The sequence below is a fragment of the Mobula hypostoma genome, chromosome 1 (assembly GCF_963921235.1).
Source record: "Mobula hypostoma chromosome 1, sMobHyp1.1, whole genome shotgun sequence".
Lineage (NCBI taxonomy): Eukaryota > Metazoa > Chordata > Chondrichthyes > Myliobatiformes > Myliobatidae > Mobula > Mobula hypostoma.
This window is the reverse complement of record NC_086097.1, coordinates 43,332,903-43,351,742: the sequence shown is the minus strand read 5'-3', so window position 1 is coordinate 43,351,742 and position 18,840 is coordinate 43,332,903. Positions and strand designations below refer to the sequence as shown.

At 41.0% G+C, this 18,840-nt stretch overlaps 1 protein-coding gene across 3 annotated transcripts in view; it reads right to left on the bottom strand.

Annotated features, from left to right (window-relative positions):
* LOC134345904 (MAPK/MAK/MRK overlapping kinase-like) overlaps positions 1-18,840 on the bottom strand; it is a 96,757-nt gene that overhangs the window by 34,631 nt on the left and 43,286 nt on the right. For all 3 annotated transcript variants that reach the window (XR_010017791.1, XM_063047252.1, XM_063047261.1), the window contains exons 7-8: positions 18,264-18,442; positions 11,498-11,599 (exon numbers count right to left, since the gene is read on the bottom strand). Coding sequence is in view for 2 of the 3 variants with exons in the window: in XM_063047252.1 (XP_062903322.1) it covers positions 11,498-11,599; positions 18,264-18,442 (281 nt within the window). In the remaining variant the exon portion in view is untranslated. The remainder of the gene's footprint in view (positions 1-11,497; positions 11,600-18,263; positions 18,443-18,840) is intronic.

Here is an 18,840-nt window from a genome sequence, read left to right as displayed (position 1 = left end):
CATAAAATTTTAGATGTCCATTGAAGAATTGGATTAGGCCTTTGTTTAACATTGGCTCAAGAGCGGAATCTCTTGAACCACTCTAGATTATATTCTCAGAACTTTGACTGAGAACTACAATAGCCTCCTGACTCAGAGAAAGACTACTTTAGAGTAACAAAAATTTTGTGAAATTCATTTACAAATATATTAATTAGTGTAATAGATCAAAATGCTCCATTTACAAACTGAAGCACCAGATAGCCACCTACCTACTAACAAGCAACAGCAAAATGATGCTCTCACATCATTTTGGATCAGAATGGTAATTCATGTGTGGAGTCAAAAGAGATGGGGGAGATCTTAAATTATTTTTCTGCATTTGTAATAATTTTTTTTTATCTGTAGACAAACACAGGGTCTATAGCAGTGAGACAAAGCAACATTGACTTCATGGAGTCTATCAGATTACAGACGAGGAGGTGTTTGCTGTCCTGAGGCAAATTAAGGTGGATAAATCCCCAGGGCCTGACAAAGCATTCCCTCGGATCCTAGAAGAGGCAAGTGCAGAAATTGTCGGGGGCCTAGCAGAAATACTTAAATCATCCTTAGCAACAGGTGAGCTACCAGAGGTTTGGAGGAAAGCCAATATTGTTCCAGTGTTTAAGAAAGGCTCTAAAAACAAACCAGGAGGTTATAGGCCAGTTGGTCTGACATCAGTAGTGGGAAAATTATTGGAAAGTAGTCTAAGGGACCAGATATGTATAAGTATTTGGATAGACATGGTCCGATTAAGGATTGTCAGCATGGCTTTGTGCATGATAGGTCATGTCTAACCAGTCTTATAGAGATATTTGCGGAAGTTACCAAGAAAGTTGATGAAGGCAGTGGATGTTATCTATATGGATTTCAGCAAGTCCTTTGAAAATATAGTGCATGGGAAGTTGGTCAAGAGGTTCAGTCACTTGGCATTCAAGATGAGATAGTAAACTGGATTAAACATTGGCTTTGTGGGAGAAGCCAGAGTGGTAGTAGATGTTTGCCTCTCTGACTGGAGGCCTGTGATGAGTGGAGTGCCGCAGGAACTGGTGCTGGACCTGTTGTTGTTTGTCATCTATATCAACAATCTGGATGATAATGTGGTTAGCTGGATCAGGAAATTTGCAGATGATACCAAGATTGGGGGTGTAGTGGACAGTGAGGTAGGCTTGCAGTGAGATCTGGTCCAGCTGGAAAAATGAGCTGAAAAATGGCAGATGGAATTTAATGCAGACAAGTGCAAGGCATTGCACTGCAGTAGGACCAATCAGGGTAGGTCTTACACAGTGAACGGTAGAGCACTGAGGAATGTGGTAGAACAAAGAAATCTGGGAATACAGGTCCATAATTCATTTAAAGTGGCATCACAGGTAGATATGGTCATAAAAGAAAGCATTTGGCACATTAGCCTTCCTAAATCAAAGTACTGAGTACAGGTGTTGTATAAGGCATTGGTGAAGCATAATTGAGAGAATTGTGTGCAGTTCTCATCACTTGTCTATTGGAAAGATGTAAATAAGGTTGAAAGAGTACAGAGAAAATCTACATTGCCAGGTCTGGAGGACCTGAGTTATAAGGAAAGATTGAGTAGGTTAGGACTTTATTTCTTGTAACCTAGAAGAATGAGAAGACATTTGATAGAGGTATACAAAATTATGAGAGGTATAGATAGGGTAAACGTAAACAGGCTTTTCCACTGAGGTTGGGTGAGACTACAACTCGAGGTAATGGGTAGAGGGTGAAAGGTGAAAAGTTTAAGGGGAACATGAGGGGAAATTTCATCACTCAGCGGGTCACAAGAGCGTGGAACGAGCTACCAGCACAAGTGATGCCTGTAAGCTCGATTTCAACATTTAGAGACATAGAAAAACTACAGCACAATACAGGTCCTTTGGCCCATAATGCTGTGCTGAACATGTACTTACTTTAGAAATTACCTTGGGTTACCCATAGCCCTCTATTTTTCTAAGCTCCATGTACCTATCCAGGAGTCTCTTAAAAGACCATATCGTATCCACCTCCACCACCATCGCCAGCAGCCTATTCCACGCACTCACCACACTCTGCGTAAAAAACTTACCCCTGACATCTCCTCTGTACCTACTTTCAAGCACCTTAAAACTGTGCCCGCTCATGATAGCCATTTCAGCCCTGGAGAACAGCCTCTGACTATCCACATAACCAATGCCTCTCATCATCTTACACACCTCTATCAGGTCACCTCTCATCCTCCGTCACGCCAAGGAAAAAAGGCCAAGTTTACTCAACCTATTCTCATAAGGCATGCTCCCCAATCCAGGCAACATCCTTGTAAATTTCCTCTGCACTCTTTCTATAGTTTCCACATCCTTCCTGTAGTGAGGTGACCAGAACCGAGCACGGTACTCCAAGGTCTGAACAGAGTCCAATATAGCTGTAACATTACCTCTTGGCTCTTAAGTGCAATCCCATGGTTGATGAAGGCCAATGCACCGTATGCCTTCTTAACCACAGAGTCAACCTGCACAGCAGCTTTGAGTGTCCTATGGACTCGGACCCCAAGATCCCTCTGATCCTCCATACCGCCAAGAGACTTACCATTAATACTTTATTCTGCCATCATATTTGACCTACCAAAATGAACCACCTCACACTTATCTGGGTTGAACTCCAGCTGCCATTTCTCAGCCCAGTTTTGCATCCTATCAATGTCCCGCTGTAACCTCTGACAGCCCTCCACACTATCCACAATACCTCCAACCTTTGTGTCATCAGCAAATTTACTAACCCATCCTCCACTTCCTCATCCAGGTCATCTATAAAAATCATGAAGAGAAGGGGTCCCAGAACAGATCCCTGAGGCACACCACTGGTCACCAACCTCCATGCAGAATATGACCCATCTACAACCACTCTGCCTTCTGTGGGCAAGCCAATTCTGGATCCACAAGGCAAGCCCCCCCCCGTATCCCTTGCCTCCTTACTTTCTCAATAAGCCTCGCATGGGGTACCTTATCAAGTGCCTTGCTGAAATCCATATACACTACATCTTCTGCTCTACCTTCATCAACATATTTAATCACATCCTCAAAAAGTTCAATCAGGAAGTTTCAAGATGGCAGTGCAGTGGAAAGTCTGCTTTGTTGAGCTCAGCACCGCAACACTGATAATTTCGCATATAAACCTATCCGTTTCAACTTTTTTTTTTTACAATGCTCAAGTGTTGGATTTAATGACATGATCATTGGTGAGTGTTTTTTTGAGCTGCTTCAACACCATGCCATTGAAAAGTACTAAAAAGGCGTCCAGGATGGACTGCACAGAGTGCTCGCCTGGGGCTGAGGAGCTAGCTACTGCTAGCTATGCTAACACGTTGGACCCTGCTTTTCGTCAAGTAATTCAGGAAGTTACGGAGAACATATCCAAAATGATGGATGAGAAGTTGGCTCCACTCTGTCTAACACTCCAAAACCACACAGTGGAGCTTAAAAATATTGATACAAGAACGACTGAAGCTGAGGGCTGAGCCTCCGTGGTAGGAACTGTAACTGATCAGGCCCAAAGCCGCATCCGGGCGCTAGAAAAGCAAGTTCAAAGCCTGTCTGACTATATCGATGATCTTGAGAACAGAGGTAGGAGCAAGAATATACGAATCATCGGTCTACCTGAAGGTACAGAAGGCAGCCAACCAGCGACGTTTTTTGAGGGCTGGCTGCCTAATTTCCTTGATTTGGAAACCAAGGCTGGACGCATTAAAGTGGAAAGAGCTCACCATATGCTGGCGCCAAAACCGGGCCCAGGCCAACGCCCTCGACCCCTCCTCATGCAGTTCGATAATGTTGGTGATAATCAAAGAGTGATGGAGGCTTCGAGGTGCTGCGGAACTGATGCCCAGGCCTTAATATAAGAGGGATCTAGGCTTATATTTTTTCAAGATTTTTCAGCAGCCATTATTCGGAAGCACAAGGAATTCGACCAGGTAAAGAAGCGGTTGAGGGAATCCAGAATCCAGTACTTTATGCTATACCCAGCGGCGCTGAAAATCACCTACAACAGGACCACCAAGATATTTGATTCTCTTGGCAAAGCTAAATCTTTTGTGGACACGTTGGGCTAAAGAATGTATACAGTATATTGTGTAGCCCTGGTTATGGACAATAACATGCACAATGGTCGCTTTATTTTATCTTGCTGTCGAGTAATGAAAAGGTATCTTATAGGATGGGTAACGTGTTTGTTTTGATTTATACAGTTTCATTATTTGTTTAAATTAGCGGTGCTGCTCCAGCCTGAAGGAGTTTAAACATGATGGTAACAAATCGGTGGATTGATAAATTATGTCGTTTTCATTTTTGACCATGTTAAATGCCATATTGGCAGTGGGGCAGAATATGGGGTGTTAGAAATTCAGATATTCCCTTTAAGTGTGGGATAAGCCCTCTTGTTCAGCGCTGTTGGCGCTTTGTTTTTTTTTCGTGGATTTTCTTTATTTACTTATTGTTGCTCAGCTGATCTTAAGTCTGGTTTCTTCTCCTCCGGAGTCACATGATTGTTATAAAGGGTTATGACCAGTAATATATTAAAATTGTGCATTACAGGGAGTCATTCACCAATCAAGAGAAAGAAATTCCAACTAAACCTGAAAAAGGAAAGGGTGGATATAGCCTTATTGCAGGAGACACATTTAAATGATAGAGAACATCTTAAACCTCAACAGAGTGGATTTGATCAAGTCTATTTTTCATCTTTTAATCCCAGAAGTAGTGGGGGGTGGCCATTTTAATTAGGAAGAACTTACCTTTTATGTTATTAGACTGCATTAAGGATAAGTATGGGAGATTTGTGATTGTTAAGGCTTCAATATCTGGTGAGAAATATGGTATTCTCAATGTTTACTGCCCTCCAGCTCATCTTCTCAAATTCCTAACAGATGCTTTTTTCAGACTTACAAGCTTTTCAATACAAAACATTATTGTAGGTGGGGATTTTAATTGTCTCATGGACCCATTGATGGACAGGGTGCCTCGTGTTCCCCCATTGCTCTCCTCACAGTCCAAACAAATCATGGGCTTATGTGGAGAACTAGGACTTGTGGATATCTGGAGGTTGTTACATCCCTCAGACAAAGACCACATTTTTTTCTAATCCACACAAGTGTTACACCAGAATAGACTTTTTTCTAACCCCCAAAGCGCTCCTGGATTTAGTTGTATCCTGCACAATTGGAAATATCGCTATTTCTGACTATGCAGCAGTATATTTAAATATTAAGCCCAAAGATAATTCAGCACAATCTAGACATTGGAGGCTGAGTCCTTTTATTCTAAAAGTTAATAAATTTATAGACTACTTTACTTCCAAATTCAAAACTTTCCTATCTATTAACTCCAAATCAGCTAGTAGTCCATCGATGATCTGGAAAACCGCTAAGGCCTATGCAAGGGGATTAATTACCTCCTACTCTGGTGGTAAGAAGCGACAAGCTGCGGAACAGCAGTGCCTAGTGGAAGCAAGGCTTGCGGCAGCTGAAAAGGATGATATTAATAAGCCTTCTGCAACCAAGTTACAGAATATCACAGCCCCATGCTGTACACTAATTTCTTTACTTACCCAAGCAGCCAAAAGAAAATTGACATTTGCTAAACAACGATTGTTTGAACATGATGAGAAACCAGGTAGGTATTTGGCTTATTTAGCGAGAAAGAAAAATGCCCCTCAGACTATTGCTTCAATTAGGGATGGGACAGGAGCCCTCACTAGTAATTCTAAAATGATTAATGTTGTGTTTAAGAGTTTTTATTCTAAACTGTATAAATCTGAGCAATGTAATGATGGACAATCTAGGATGGAAACACGAGGAAATCTGCAGATGCTGGAAATTCAAGCAAAACACACAAAAAATGCTGGTGAACGCAGCAGGCCAGGCAGCATCTATAGGAAGAGGGAGAGTAGACGTTTCAGGCCGAGACCCTTCGTCAGGACTAACTGAAAGAAGAGATAGTACGAGATTTGAAAGTGGGAGGGGGAGGGGGAGATCCAAAATGATAGGAGAAGACAGGAGGAGGAGGGATGGAGCCAAGAGCTGGACAGGTGATAGGCAAAAGGGATACAAAGCTGGAGAAGGGAGAGGATCATGGGACGGGAGGCCTAAGGAGAGGGGAGCCCAGAGGATAGGGAAGGAGTTATAGTGAGAGGGACAGAGGGAGAAAAAAAAAGAGAAGGGGGGGGGGAATAATTAATAAATAAATAAGGGATGGGGTACGAAGGGGAGGTGGGGCATTAGCGGAAGTTAGAGAAGCCATTGTTCATGCCATCAGGTTGGAGGCTACCCAGACAGAATATAAGGTGTTGTTCCTCCAACCTGTGTGTGGCTTCATCTTGACAGTAGAGGAGGCTGTGGATAGACATATCAGAATGGGAATGGGATGTGGAATTAAAATGTGTGGCCACTGCGAGATCCTGCTTTCTCCAGTGGACAGAGCGTAGGTGTTCAGCGAAACGGTCTCCCAGCCTGCGCCAGGTCTCGCCAATATATAGAAGGCTGCACCGGGAGCACCGGACGCAGTATATCACCCCAGCCGACTCACAGGTGAAGTGTCGCCTCACCTGGAAGAACTGTCTGGGGCCCTGAATGGTGGTGAAGGAGGAAGTGTAAGGGCATGTGTAACACTTGTTCCGCTTACAAGGATAAGTGCCAGGAGGGAAATCGGTGGGAAGGGACGGGGAGGATGAATGGACAAGGGAGTCGCGTAGGGAGCAATCCCTGCGGAAAGCAGAAAGAGGTGGGGAGGGAAAGATGTGCTTAGTGGTGGGATCCTGTTGGAGGTGGCCTTTTTCTATCTAGGATGGAGTCCTTTTTCAGGAATTTAGATCTCCTAGGCATTTCTTCTGAACAACAGTCCCTCCTCAATACTCTGTTATCTATACATGAGATACAGGATGCTGTGAGACAGCTCCAAAGTGGGAAGTATCCTGATCCTGATGGACTCACCAGTGAATTCTATAAAGAGTTCACAGGGTTATTATCAGAGCCTATGCTAAACATGTTCAATCATGCATTTAATTGTGGTCTCCTCCTACCATTATTGAGAGAAGCTGATATCTGCCTAATTCTTAAGAAAGGAAAGAGCCTGAAGATTGTGCCTCCTACAGGCCTATTTCATTGTTAAATGTTGACTTTAAAATCTTATCTAAAACCTTAGCGTTGCGATTAGAAACTGTGTTATCTTTTATCATAAAAGAGGATCAAACGGGTTTTGTAAAAGGCCATAGTGTAGATCACCTAACAATATCAGAAGATTACTTAGTGTGATTCAGGCATGTCAGCAACAGGCAATGGACGGCTTGGTGGTTTCCTTAGATGCAGAAAAGGCCTTTGATCGTGTCGAATGGCCGTACCTTTTTTTTTCACTTTATAACGGTTTGGTTTGGGCAATAATTTTATTAAATGGGTGAAGGTTCTTTATAATGACCCTTTAGCTGCGATTCTAACTAATGGCATTAGGTCGGATAATTTTAGTATTCTGAGGGGCAGCCAGCAGGGCTGCCCTTTATCACCACTACTTTTCACACTAGTGATCGGGCCATTGGCTGAGGCTTTTCGGTGAGACCCCAAGATATCTGGTCCAGACATAGGACTAAAGTCACATAAAATTACATTGTATATGGATGATGTTCTAATTTTCTTATCAAACCCTGCTATATCAGTGCACCACCTTATACAACGTATCAGTTCATTTAGTGCCTTTTCTAGGTTATAATATCAACTTTACTAAATCAGAGGCTATGCCTCTGGGGAATCTGCAGCAGGTACCTGACACTCAGGGTGTTTTCCCCTTTAAATGGTCGCAGACCGGTTTTGTTTACTTAGGTATATTTATCACACCTACGTTTGATCAATTGTTCAAAGCTAACTTTACACAGTTATTTGACAAAATCAAACAGGATCTTGAGCGATGGAGCACTCTTCCCATTTCTTGGCTTGGCTGAATATCCTTGCTGAAAATGAACATTCTTTCTCATCTGCTCTACCCAATACCAATGATTCCAGTCATTTTTACCCAACAAATAATAAATAAATAAATGGCTGGTTTGTTTCTTTCATCTGGAACAAAAAAAGACCCTGTATTAAAATGTCTAAGTGACAGCTTCCCAGTAGTCTACGGAGTCTGGATTTTTCCAGACATTAGAAAATATCAATTAAGTTCCTTTTTATCTTATGTGGTTGACTGGGTTTGCAGGGACCCCTCCTCAATTTGGCTAGACATTGAAGCTTCAAAAACAAAATGCCCTCTTATTAATTTGCTTTTCCTCAATAAGATGAAACTAGTTAAAGAATATTGTCGCAATCCAATAACAATTAACACAATCGGGGCTTGGAGGGCAGTGCGACAAATTGAGGGCAAGGCAGCGAAAATATCACCCTTCACTCCAATAACCGGCAGTCCAGATTTTCAGCCTGGCATAATGGATTCTGGATTTAAACTTTGGATTTCCATGGGGTATTTTCCATCTAGGAGATTTGTTTGATGAAGGAACGATGATGTCTTTTAGTCAAATAGTACAAAAATTTAACATACCCAACAAGGATCTTTTTTGTTTCTTTCAGATAAGAGATTATATATAGAAAAAAAACCATCATTGTTAACTGATTTCTATAGTTTTGACATGGAAAAGAGGGTGTTTCGTTCTAAGGGTGAAGTCCCTATTAGTACTTTTTCAGCATCCTGAGGGAATGTTCTTGTGGAGAGGCTGAGCAGCTGGGAAGGGTCTGGGAGGAAGAGCTGGGAGTAGAAATTACAGCTGAAACATGGGAAGACATCTGTGATAATGCAAAGAAGATTTCAGTTTGTAATAGAACTAAAGCATTGCAACTCGAATTCTGCATAGAGCCCATTTGACTCCAGATCGTCTCTCGAAATTTAAGACGGATTTCTCCAATGTGTTCTAAATGTAAAGTAAATACTGGAACTTTCACTCACTGTTTTTGGACTTGTCCCAAACTTCAGGCATACTGGAGTGATATTTTGGGTGAAATGGAAAAGATTCTGAAGATGGAGCTTGAACTGGACCCAGTGTCTTTTCTCTTAGGCTTACCCAGAAGTCGTATTATTAATGCACATCAGAAAAAACTTTTTAACATCCTGACTTTCTGTGCGAGGAAGAACATTTTACTTTGTTGGATATCCGATAAGGCCTCTGGACTTTTTGGTTGATGTAAATTAATCAGGGAATACATTCCTTTGGACTTTTTGACATGTATGATACACTCAAAAACAAATAGTTTTCATAAAGCGTGGCAACCTTTTCCGCAGTATATAGATATAAACCTGTCTGCTATACTAATAAGGGCTTTTGTATAGGATGTTGTGGTGATGTCAATATTTTGATGGAAGTGTTCTGATACCTGATACCGGTGAGGGGAAGAAATGTAAATGTAAGTGTATCTGGAAATTGACAAAGCCATGCTCACTATTGCTAATCATATTATGCCTCTCCAAATGTTCATAAATCCTGCCTCTCAGGATCTTTTTCATCAACTTACCAACCACTCAAGTAAGACTCACTGGTCTATAATTTCCTGGGTTATCTCTACTCCCTTTCTTGAATAAGAGAACAACATCTGCAGCCCTCCAATCCTCCGGAACCTCCCCCATCCCCAGTGATGATGCAAAGATCATTGCCAGAGGCTCAGCAATCCCTCACCTCCCACAGTAGCCTGGGGTACCCCTTGTCCAGTCCCAGAGACTTATCCAACTTGATGCTTTTCAAAAGCTCCAGCACATCCTCTTTCTTAATGTCTATATGCTCAAGCTTTTCAATCTGCTGTAAGTCATCCCTACAATCGCCAAGATCCTTTTCCGTAGTGAATACTGAAGCAAAGTATTCATTAAGTACCTCAGCTATCTCCTCCGGTTCCATACACACTTTTCCACTGTCACACTTAATTGGTCCTATTCTCTCATGTCTTATCCTTTTGCTCTTCACATACTTGTAGAATGCCTTGGAGTTTTCTTTAATCCTGCTCGCCAAGGCCTTCTCATGGCCCTTCTGACTCTTCTAATTTCATTCTTAAGCTCCTTCCTGCTAGCCTTATAATCTTGTAGATCCCTATCATTATCTAGTTTTTTGAACCTTTCATAAGCTTTTCTTTTCTTCTTGACTAGGTTTACAACAGCCTTTGTACATCATGGTTCCTGTACCCCACCATCCTTTCCCTGTCTCATTGGAAAATACCTTTGCAGAACACCACGCAAGCATCCCTTGAACATTTGCCACATTTCTGCCATACATTTCCCTGAGAACATCTGTTCCCAATTTATGCTTCCAAGTTCCTGTCTGATAGCTTCATATTTCCCCTTATTCCAATTAAATGCTTTCCTAACTTGTCTGTTCCTATCCCTCTCCAAGCTATGGTAAAGGAGATAAGAGATTTAAGAGAAGTTTAGATAGATACACGGACATTAGAGATGTTGAGGGCTATGGTCCCAGTGCAGATCGATGGGAGTAGGCAGTTTCAATGGTTCAGCATGGACTAGATGGGTTGAAGGGCCTCTCTCTCTATGCTGTATTTTTCTATGACTTATTGCATATCTCTTTAACTGTGTCTATGTGAATCACGACGGTGGATTTAAATTATTATTTGATAAATGCATAAAGCTTGAACGTGAAGTTGATGTAGATATAAAGTTTTAGGGAAGTGACCTCACATATGTAATGAACAAAATTTAATGGAAAATAGAAAAACACTGTATGAAATGATGAATGAAGATCTTGATAGCGTATTGAAAGAGTGGATCCACCAGCACTGGAGTGAACATGTGCTGCTTAATGGTATGCTGATCATGAAACAAGCAAAAAACTATCACCAAACTGAAAATTGAAGATAATTGAGAAAATTCATAAGGTTAGTTGCAGAAATTTAAGAAAAGGCATGGCATTATATTTTTAAATATTTATGATGATAATGTGACTGCTGATCAAGAAGCAGCAGTGAAATTTATTGATAAATTTGCCATGATCATTGCTGATGAAAGTCTAACACGCTGACTGGCTGCATTAATAAATATGTGTAATGAACAAGTGTAAGACAAAGACTGCTTACCGGTAGCACAGAAGTTCTGAGTAGGAAATGATGGTGATCCCAAGCTCATAATATATTCCAAAATCTGAAAAATCATTTTGGATAAGGGATACTGAACTTGTACTTGCAATTTCCCATTAGGATGTTAGAAGACCCATAATACTGTACCATTATGACACAATTTCATGTTCACAGTTGATATAGTTATGAAATGATTTCTAGCTCTCAAACAAGTTATCAGGAGGAGACACTATGCAGTGTTGAAAAATTTTGATGCCCAAAGTTAAAAATATGGGCCATGCATTTATTGTCTCTCCGGGTTTGTGCATCATGCAGACATTAAAGCTCATTAGCAGAAAATAGTCCTGATATAAACTTCATAGATATTAATTTTATTGTAATTTTGGATGTACTTACTGTTTGAACTTTCTCAGAGTTTCAGATTTTGGAGTACCAACAACTTCATGGATTTTTGCAATTTGATCAACTTCATTAGAACCAGGAAATAGTGGCTGTAGGCTACAGGAGAGAAGTAATAATTAAGTAATGAATTTTGTTTTCACTGTATTTTAAAATTGCTATGGTCTATATGATGAATCTTTTACAGTATTAAAGAGACGTACATATTTATACCAGTTCATATCAGCATTTTCCAATAAGACAATATTTCTAATACAATTTGCTTAGTGTGTTCTCATTACCTTTCTTTCACCAATACAATCCAATGCCTCAGTCTTAACCCTAGCACTGAATTCCAGGATTTAAATTTTTCAAGATTTCTGGAAGTCAGGATTACGAAACTAATTTGCTTTCACATATGCAGTTGCTATGCCCACTCTATTGCAACTTTTAAGTGATTGGTCACCTTTCCATCTGAGAATCCAAGTTCATTCTCTTCTCTAAGCATCAAGACTGCATTCTCTGTAATAGACTACAGTAAAACAATCTGGTGCAGTGGGAGCTACTATTGATGTTATTTATTTTCATTGAAATGCTTTATATGTTATAGTTTGAAAATATATTTGAGTGAAACAGTGAAGGTGAAAGGGAGTGCAGGAACATGGTGAGATTAGTAGTTCAGGATGCAGGATCCTGGAATATTAAAGGAAGTGTGGAAACTGGGCCTTGGGGAATGGAAAGACAGTGCTGGAACTGTGGCCCTGTTTTATTAGAGGGAGCATGGGAACTGCATCCCTGAGAGTGGGAAGGAAATGTGGGAAATAGGGCTCCAGTGAGTTGAAAAGGAGCATGGCAAACATTACCTGGTGAAACAGATGGCCAGACAGCAGGATTTCTGAGCCACTGGACAGCTGACTTTTGAAATATTACTTTAAACTTCTCTGTCCTCCTGCCTAAATACTTCCATATTACAGAAACTTTTACACACTGCTGCTGCACTTGTGATTGGGAACAATGTTACAACTGTTCAGGGTGTTGGTGATCCTGTATCTAAAGTACTGTACTGTGTACAGACCTGGTCTCCATATTTAAGAAGAGAGATAGTTGCATTTCAGACAATTCAAATTTAAGGTTCAGAGTTGTCTTAGGATAAGGTTGTGTCATTGAGTATGCAGACATCCCACCTCTCCCGGAAGTTCCGGGAGTCTCCGGCATATTAATAGTGGCTCCCTGACGCCCGCAAATTATATACAATGTCCCGGAAATTGAATTTTTTGAGAGCAAGCGAGAGAGAACACGCAAGAGAGAGCAAGAGAGTGAGCACAAGAGCAAGAAAGCAAGCGTGAGAGAGCGAGCGCGAGCAAGAGAGCACGTGCGCAAGAGCGACCACAAGAGAACAAGAAAGCAAGCGCGAGAGAGCGAGCGCGGGTGAGAGCGACCACAAGAGAGAGAGAGCATGCGTGAGAGTGAGAAAGCAAGCGCGAGTGAGAGCGACCACGAGCGAGAGAGCACACGCAATAGAGGGAGAGCGAGAGAGTTCCAAAACAAAAGTCAGAGTGGCAGTGTTCCAAAAAAAAATAAAACGTACGTCACCTCAGACTACCCTAAAGTGTACCCCTGCCTAATAGGGGTCAAAATAATGACAGCGTTACTCGCTGCACTGTTTGCAACAGTGACTTTTCTATTGCCCATGGTGGGTTAAGACTGTACAAGACATGTTGAGGTGAGTTTAACAGGTGTCATTCGTTCATTAGCATAGCTAACGTTATTTAAACTAGCTGGCTGGCTGCTAAGGAGCTACTCTATTGCAGACATCCCACCTCTCCCGGAAGTCTCCTGCAAATTGATAGTGCTACCTCCCTGAAATGAGTTTTTGCAGGGTGGGATGTCTGAGTATGTTCTAGATTAAGATTCCCAATAATCCAAAAATCTGTCTACAGATTTGGGCAACATGCAGTAATGTGTGTAGAGGCCGAGATCTTATTGAATAGTGAAGCCAGGCTTGCGAGTCTGTAGGGCCAACACATATTCTCATAACTAAAGTCTTTGTATTTGCTTATAATACTTCCCCTTCAACTCATAACTGACAGGGCCTTTGCTTTTTCAAATTCCAACCCCAAATTTAGAGAATGACTCAACTGTTCTACTCTCTGATGTTATCTCAAGCTTGATCCTCCCTCTTCAGTAAATTGAGTGTCCATTTGTATATCCTTCCCATCCTACTCTTTAGGCAGTTCCTTGGTGACACAGATGACAAACTTCTATAGGTGTGTGGTGGAGAGTATACTGACTGGTTTCATCACGGTCTGGTAAGGAAACACTGATGCCCTTGAACAGAAAATCCTACACAATGTAGTGTCCATGGCCCAGTCCATCAAGGGGTAAAATCCTTCCCATTACTTCGCACATCTACATGGAGCGCTCTTGCAGGAAAGCAGCAGCAATCATCTCCCTTCAGGAATGTTTTCTTCTCGCTGCTGCCATCAGGAAGATGATATAGGAGCCTGAAGACTTTTACCATCAGATTCAGAAACAGTCATTACCCCTCATCCATCAGGCTCTTGAACCAGTGTGGATAACTTCACCCGCCCCATCACTGAAAGGTTCCCACAACCTATGGACTCACTTTCAAGGAATCCTCATCTCATGTTCTTGATATTTATATTAAATTGTTTATATTTTATTATTTCTCCTTTTCATTGTATTTGCATAGATTGTTGTGTTTTGCACATTGGTCGTTCATCCATCCTGTTGGGTGGGGTCTTCCATCGATTCTATTATGTCTCTTAGATTTAATGTGTATGGCTGCAAGAAAATGAATCTCAGGGTAGCATCCGTTGACATATATGTACCTTGATAAATTTACTTTAATTTACTTCTGTTCCTATTCCATTGGTTCTGAGGCTGATGAACTAATGTGGGATCCAGAGGCGCCGCCACCAATGGAGCATGAGGCGCGTGATGAATTGGATTGATTGGCAGTGTGGTCGATGGTGCACAGCATCTGCTGCTCTCATTGGACTTTGGCATGGTTTGTAGGTGCCTCAAAGTTCTCAGTGGAAACATCAATGTTCCTCCATTTCGAGCAGCTGTTGGCCAAGGATTCCAAAAATAGAAAGTGACCTTGCACTTTTTTCAGGGACTCATTCAGATCATCCTTGAATCATTTCTTCTCTTGCTGTGACAGAACTTGTAGTTGAGTGCCTGTCTGGAAGTCTGTTGTCAGTCATATAAATAACAAGGCCTGTTCATCAACCAGATGAATGTAACTGAAGCAATGATTCTGGGGAAAGGGGTGGGTGTAGTGCAGCAAGATCTGGTAATGGTAAGACTCTTGGCAGTGTGGAGAATCAGAGGGATCTTGGGGTCTGAACCCATGGGACACTCAAAGCAGCTGCGCAGGTTGACTCTGTGGTTAAGAAGGCAGACAGTGTATTGGCCTTCATCAATTGTGGATTGAGTTCAGGAGCCAGGAAGTAATGTTGCAGCTATATAGGACCCTGGTCAGAGCCCACTTGGAGTACTGTGCTCAATTCTGGTTGCCTCACTACAGGAAAGACGTGGAGGAAACCATAGAGAGGGTGCAGAGGAGATTTACAAGGATGTTGCCTGGATTGGGGGGGCAGGCCTTATGAAAATAGGTTGAGTGAACTCAGCCCTTTCTCCTTGGAGCGACGGAAGATAAGCGGTGACCTGATAGAGGTGTATAAGATGATGAGAGGCATTGATCATGTGGATAGTCAGAGGTTTTTTCCCGCAAGGCTGAAATGGCTAGCACGAGAGGGCACAGTTTTAAGGTGTTTGGAAGTAGGTACAGAGGAGATGTAAGGGGTAAGTTTTTTTTTATATAAACACAGAGAGTGGTGAGTGCGTGGAATGGGCTGCCGGCAGTGGTGCTGGAGAAGGACATGTTTGGTACAGCTTTGTGGGCCGAAGGGCCTGTATTGTACTGCACTGATATTGAAGTGATATTTGTTCTCAAGTGATTAACTCCTTAAGGTTAGCTTCCAGTTCTTCCTTTGCCTGTCACACCTGTGGCAGAGTTTACAACCCTGGTGTTGAAGTTACCTAGGAAGATCAGTTTGTATCCCTTTGAGATGCAGGCCAGAATTTTATCAAAAGTGGAGCAGAACTATTTCCTAGGTTCATTTATAGCTTTCAGGGTTGGAACATATGCACTAAAGAACTTGAGGCTCTGAGCTGAGTCCTACTATCTCACAAATTATCCATTAATCACTATGGAGTCTGGTTTATTTTGAACCACGTTGGCTCATTAGCGACTTTAAAGTTAACAAAACCAGAGTGAAAGCACTTCATTTTTGAGTCCATGAGAATCAAAATTCAAAGTAAATTTATTATCAAAGTACCAGAGATTCATCTTCTTGCAGGCATTTGCTGTAGAACAAAGGAATACAATAGAATCAATGGAAAATAACACACAAAGACTGACAGGCAACCAATGCACAAAAGATAAACTGTGCAAATATAAAAATAATAATAAGAAATAATACTGAGAACATGAGTTGTAGAGTCCTTGATAGTGAGTCATTAGGTTGTGTCCGGTGATCCGTTCTGTGTTGAGGCGAGTGAAGTATTCCATGCTGGTTAAGGACCCTGATGGTTGAAAGGTAATAACTGTTCCTGAACTGGGTCGTCTGGGACCTAAGACTCCTGTGCCTCCTTCCCGATGGCAGCATGGTTTAGTTGGTGGTGGTCCTTTACAATGATGCAGCTTTCTTGTGGCAGTGCTCCTTGTAGATTTGCTCTATGCTAGGGAAGATTTTTCTTGTGATAGACTGAGCTGTATCCACCTCTTTTTGTAGACTTTTCCATTCTTGGACACTAGTGTTTCCTTACCAGGCCAACCAGTGCAACCAGTCAGGATTCTCCACTGAGTATCTACAGAAGTTTGTCAAAGTGCCGAATCCGCACAAACTTCTAAGAAAGATTGGCTGGCTGTTACTAATGCAGTGCCACAAACAGAAGTACAGTGATTTGACTACTTACAACCTATAACGTTCAATTAAAGGATCCCATTAGGTATCCATGTTTAGCAATGATATACAAACAAGTAAAAGTGGATTCAGAGTCTGCAATGTTAAATGAGAATAAATGTGGCTAATGGAACATGATGTGAGGAAATACAAAATATATTATAAAGTGAAAAGAAAAGAAAAACAGAAAATATTAATATGGTAATAAACTAGAAAACATTGGTCTTCAGAGATCTGAGTGACCTTTCACCATAAGACCATATGATATAGGAGCAGAATTGGACCATTTGACCCATCGAGTCTCCTCTGCCATTTCATCATGGCTGATCTATTTTCCCTCTCAGCTCTAATCTCCTGCCTTTTCCCTGAATCCCTTCATGTCCTGATCAATCAAGAATCTATCAACTTCTGCCTTAAATATACATAAAGACTTGGCCTCCATATAAAGCATAAAACATCAAGTTTTAAAAAATAGTACAATGCTTAAGAAAGTTTGCAATAATTAGGCATGTCATCTAAAACTTTGACAAATTCTACAGATGCATGGTGGAGAGTATACTGATTGGTTACATCATAGTCTGGTATGGAAACAGCAATGCTCTTGAATGAAAAAGCCCATAAAGAGTAGTGGGTCAGCCCAGGCCATCACAGGTAAAGCCCTCTACACCATTGAGCACATCTTTCGGAAGTGCTGTTGCAGGAAAGCAGCATCCACTACCAAGGACCCCACCATCCATACCATGCTTTTTCTTACTACTGCCATCAGGAAGGAGGTACATGAGCCTCAGGTCCCACACCACCATGTTCAGAAACAGCTACTACCCCTCAGCTATCAGGCTGTTAAATCAGAGGGGATAACTTCAACACTGATCCCACAAACTTTGGACTCACTTTCAAGGACTCCTCAACTCATGCTTTCAATTTTATTGCTTATTTATTATTATAATTTTGGGGTTTTTTGAGTTTGCAGTTTCACTAAAAGAATTGCGATTTTTTAATAATCTTCCCGCACAGATGGAAAACAAACCATGAACGGGGTTCTTCTTGAGTCAAATTATTTTTTTCTGTTCCATGGCTGCTTCCTCAAATAAAGGAAATCGGGATTTATATGGTTACCATTACCAAAGGTTTTATGAAGGCTTACATTTGTAATGTAGGAAATATGATGGACAAATTGCATACAGGAAGGTTCCCCAAACAATAGTTAAATAATGACCAGCTGATTTTTTTTTTTGTTTGTGATGTTGACTGAATAATATTTACGAGGACAGTCTCTTTCAAAATAATATCATGGAAATGATATTCATTCATTTTGTGCATTAACAATCAACCTATTGTAGATTTTTGTCTACTAGCCTCTGGAATATATCCTCAATATTCAAATTTTCCACTTTGGAATGAGAGTGCATTCAACGAAATCATGCCTGACAACGTCATTTGAGAAGAAACAAAATAAACTATATTTACATCACATATAATCTGAAATTCTGAGCATGAAGTGTGCACTCCACTGAAATACCTGTAACCTACTTATGATAGATCTCATTATTTTAGTGTTACATATTAATAATACTATAACTTTTGGTTGGTGAATTTTTACTGAACTTTGGTATTTAGCTGCGTAGAGGTACAGCCACAACATGTTAAAATTTAGAATTAAAGTTGACCATTCTAATACTCTATTGGTTCACTAGTTCTACCACCGTTCTGAGATATCAAATGGTTCAAAAATACTAATGTTTTTCCATTAATGATGGTTATGCATCAGGACTAAAAAGTTTGAAAGTCACCTGGTTATTTCAAAGAAAACACAGCCTGTGCTCCAGATGTCCATTTTGAAGCTGTAGTACCCATCAGTAAGTAGGCATTCTGGGGCTCGATACCATCGGGTGGAAATATATTCTGTATATGGCTGCTTTGAGAACATACTCCTGCAGGAACCAAAATCTGCCAACTTCAGCAAGTTTTGCTGCAACAGTAAATCCAGTATTTTTAAAACATGAAGCAGTTTTCAATATCACCTTCATAAACAAAAAAATACTGCTTTAGAAATCAGTTTTGGAGAAGAATCTTAGCGCACACTTCATTTGTTTATGTTAATTTCCTTGGTTTCATAGGTAGTGGTTGGAAGAAGGGTCAACAAATAAGAGTTGACAATTTATAAAGATAATCTCACTCAGAATTCCACAAAGATAGCTATCTAGTAACATGAAAGCTGGTTTTCTGAACATGACAACCTTTACAAAATCCCTTGAGTAATACACACACATATGAAGCTTGAAGAGAGCACTGGAATATTATTAATCCGCAATGTACATCTCTTCTATAAAACTGATTCATATTTCTGCATTTAACACTGAGAGTGGG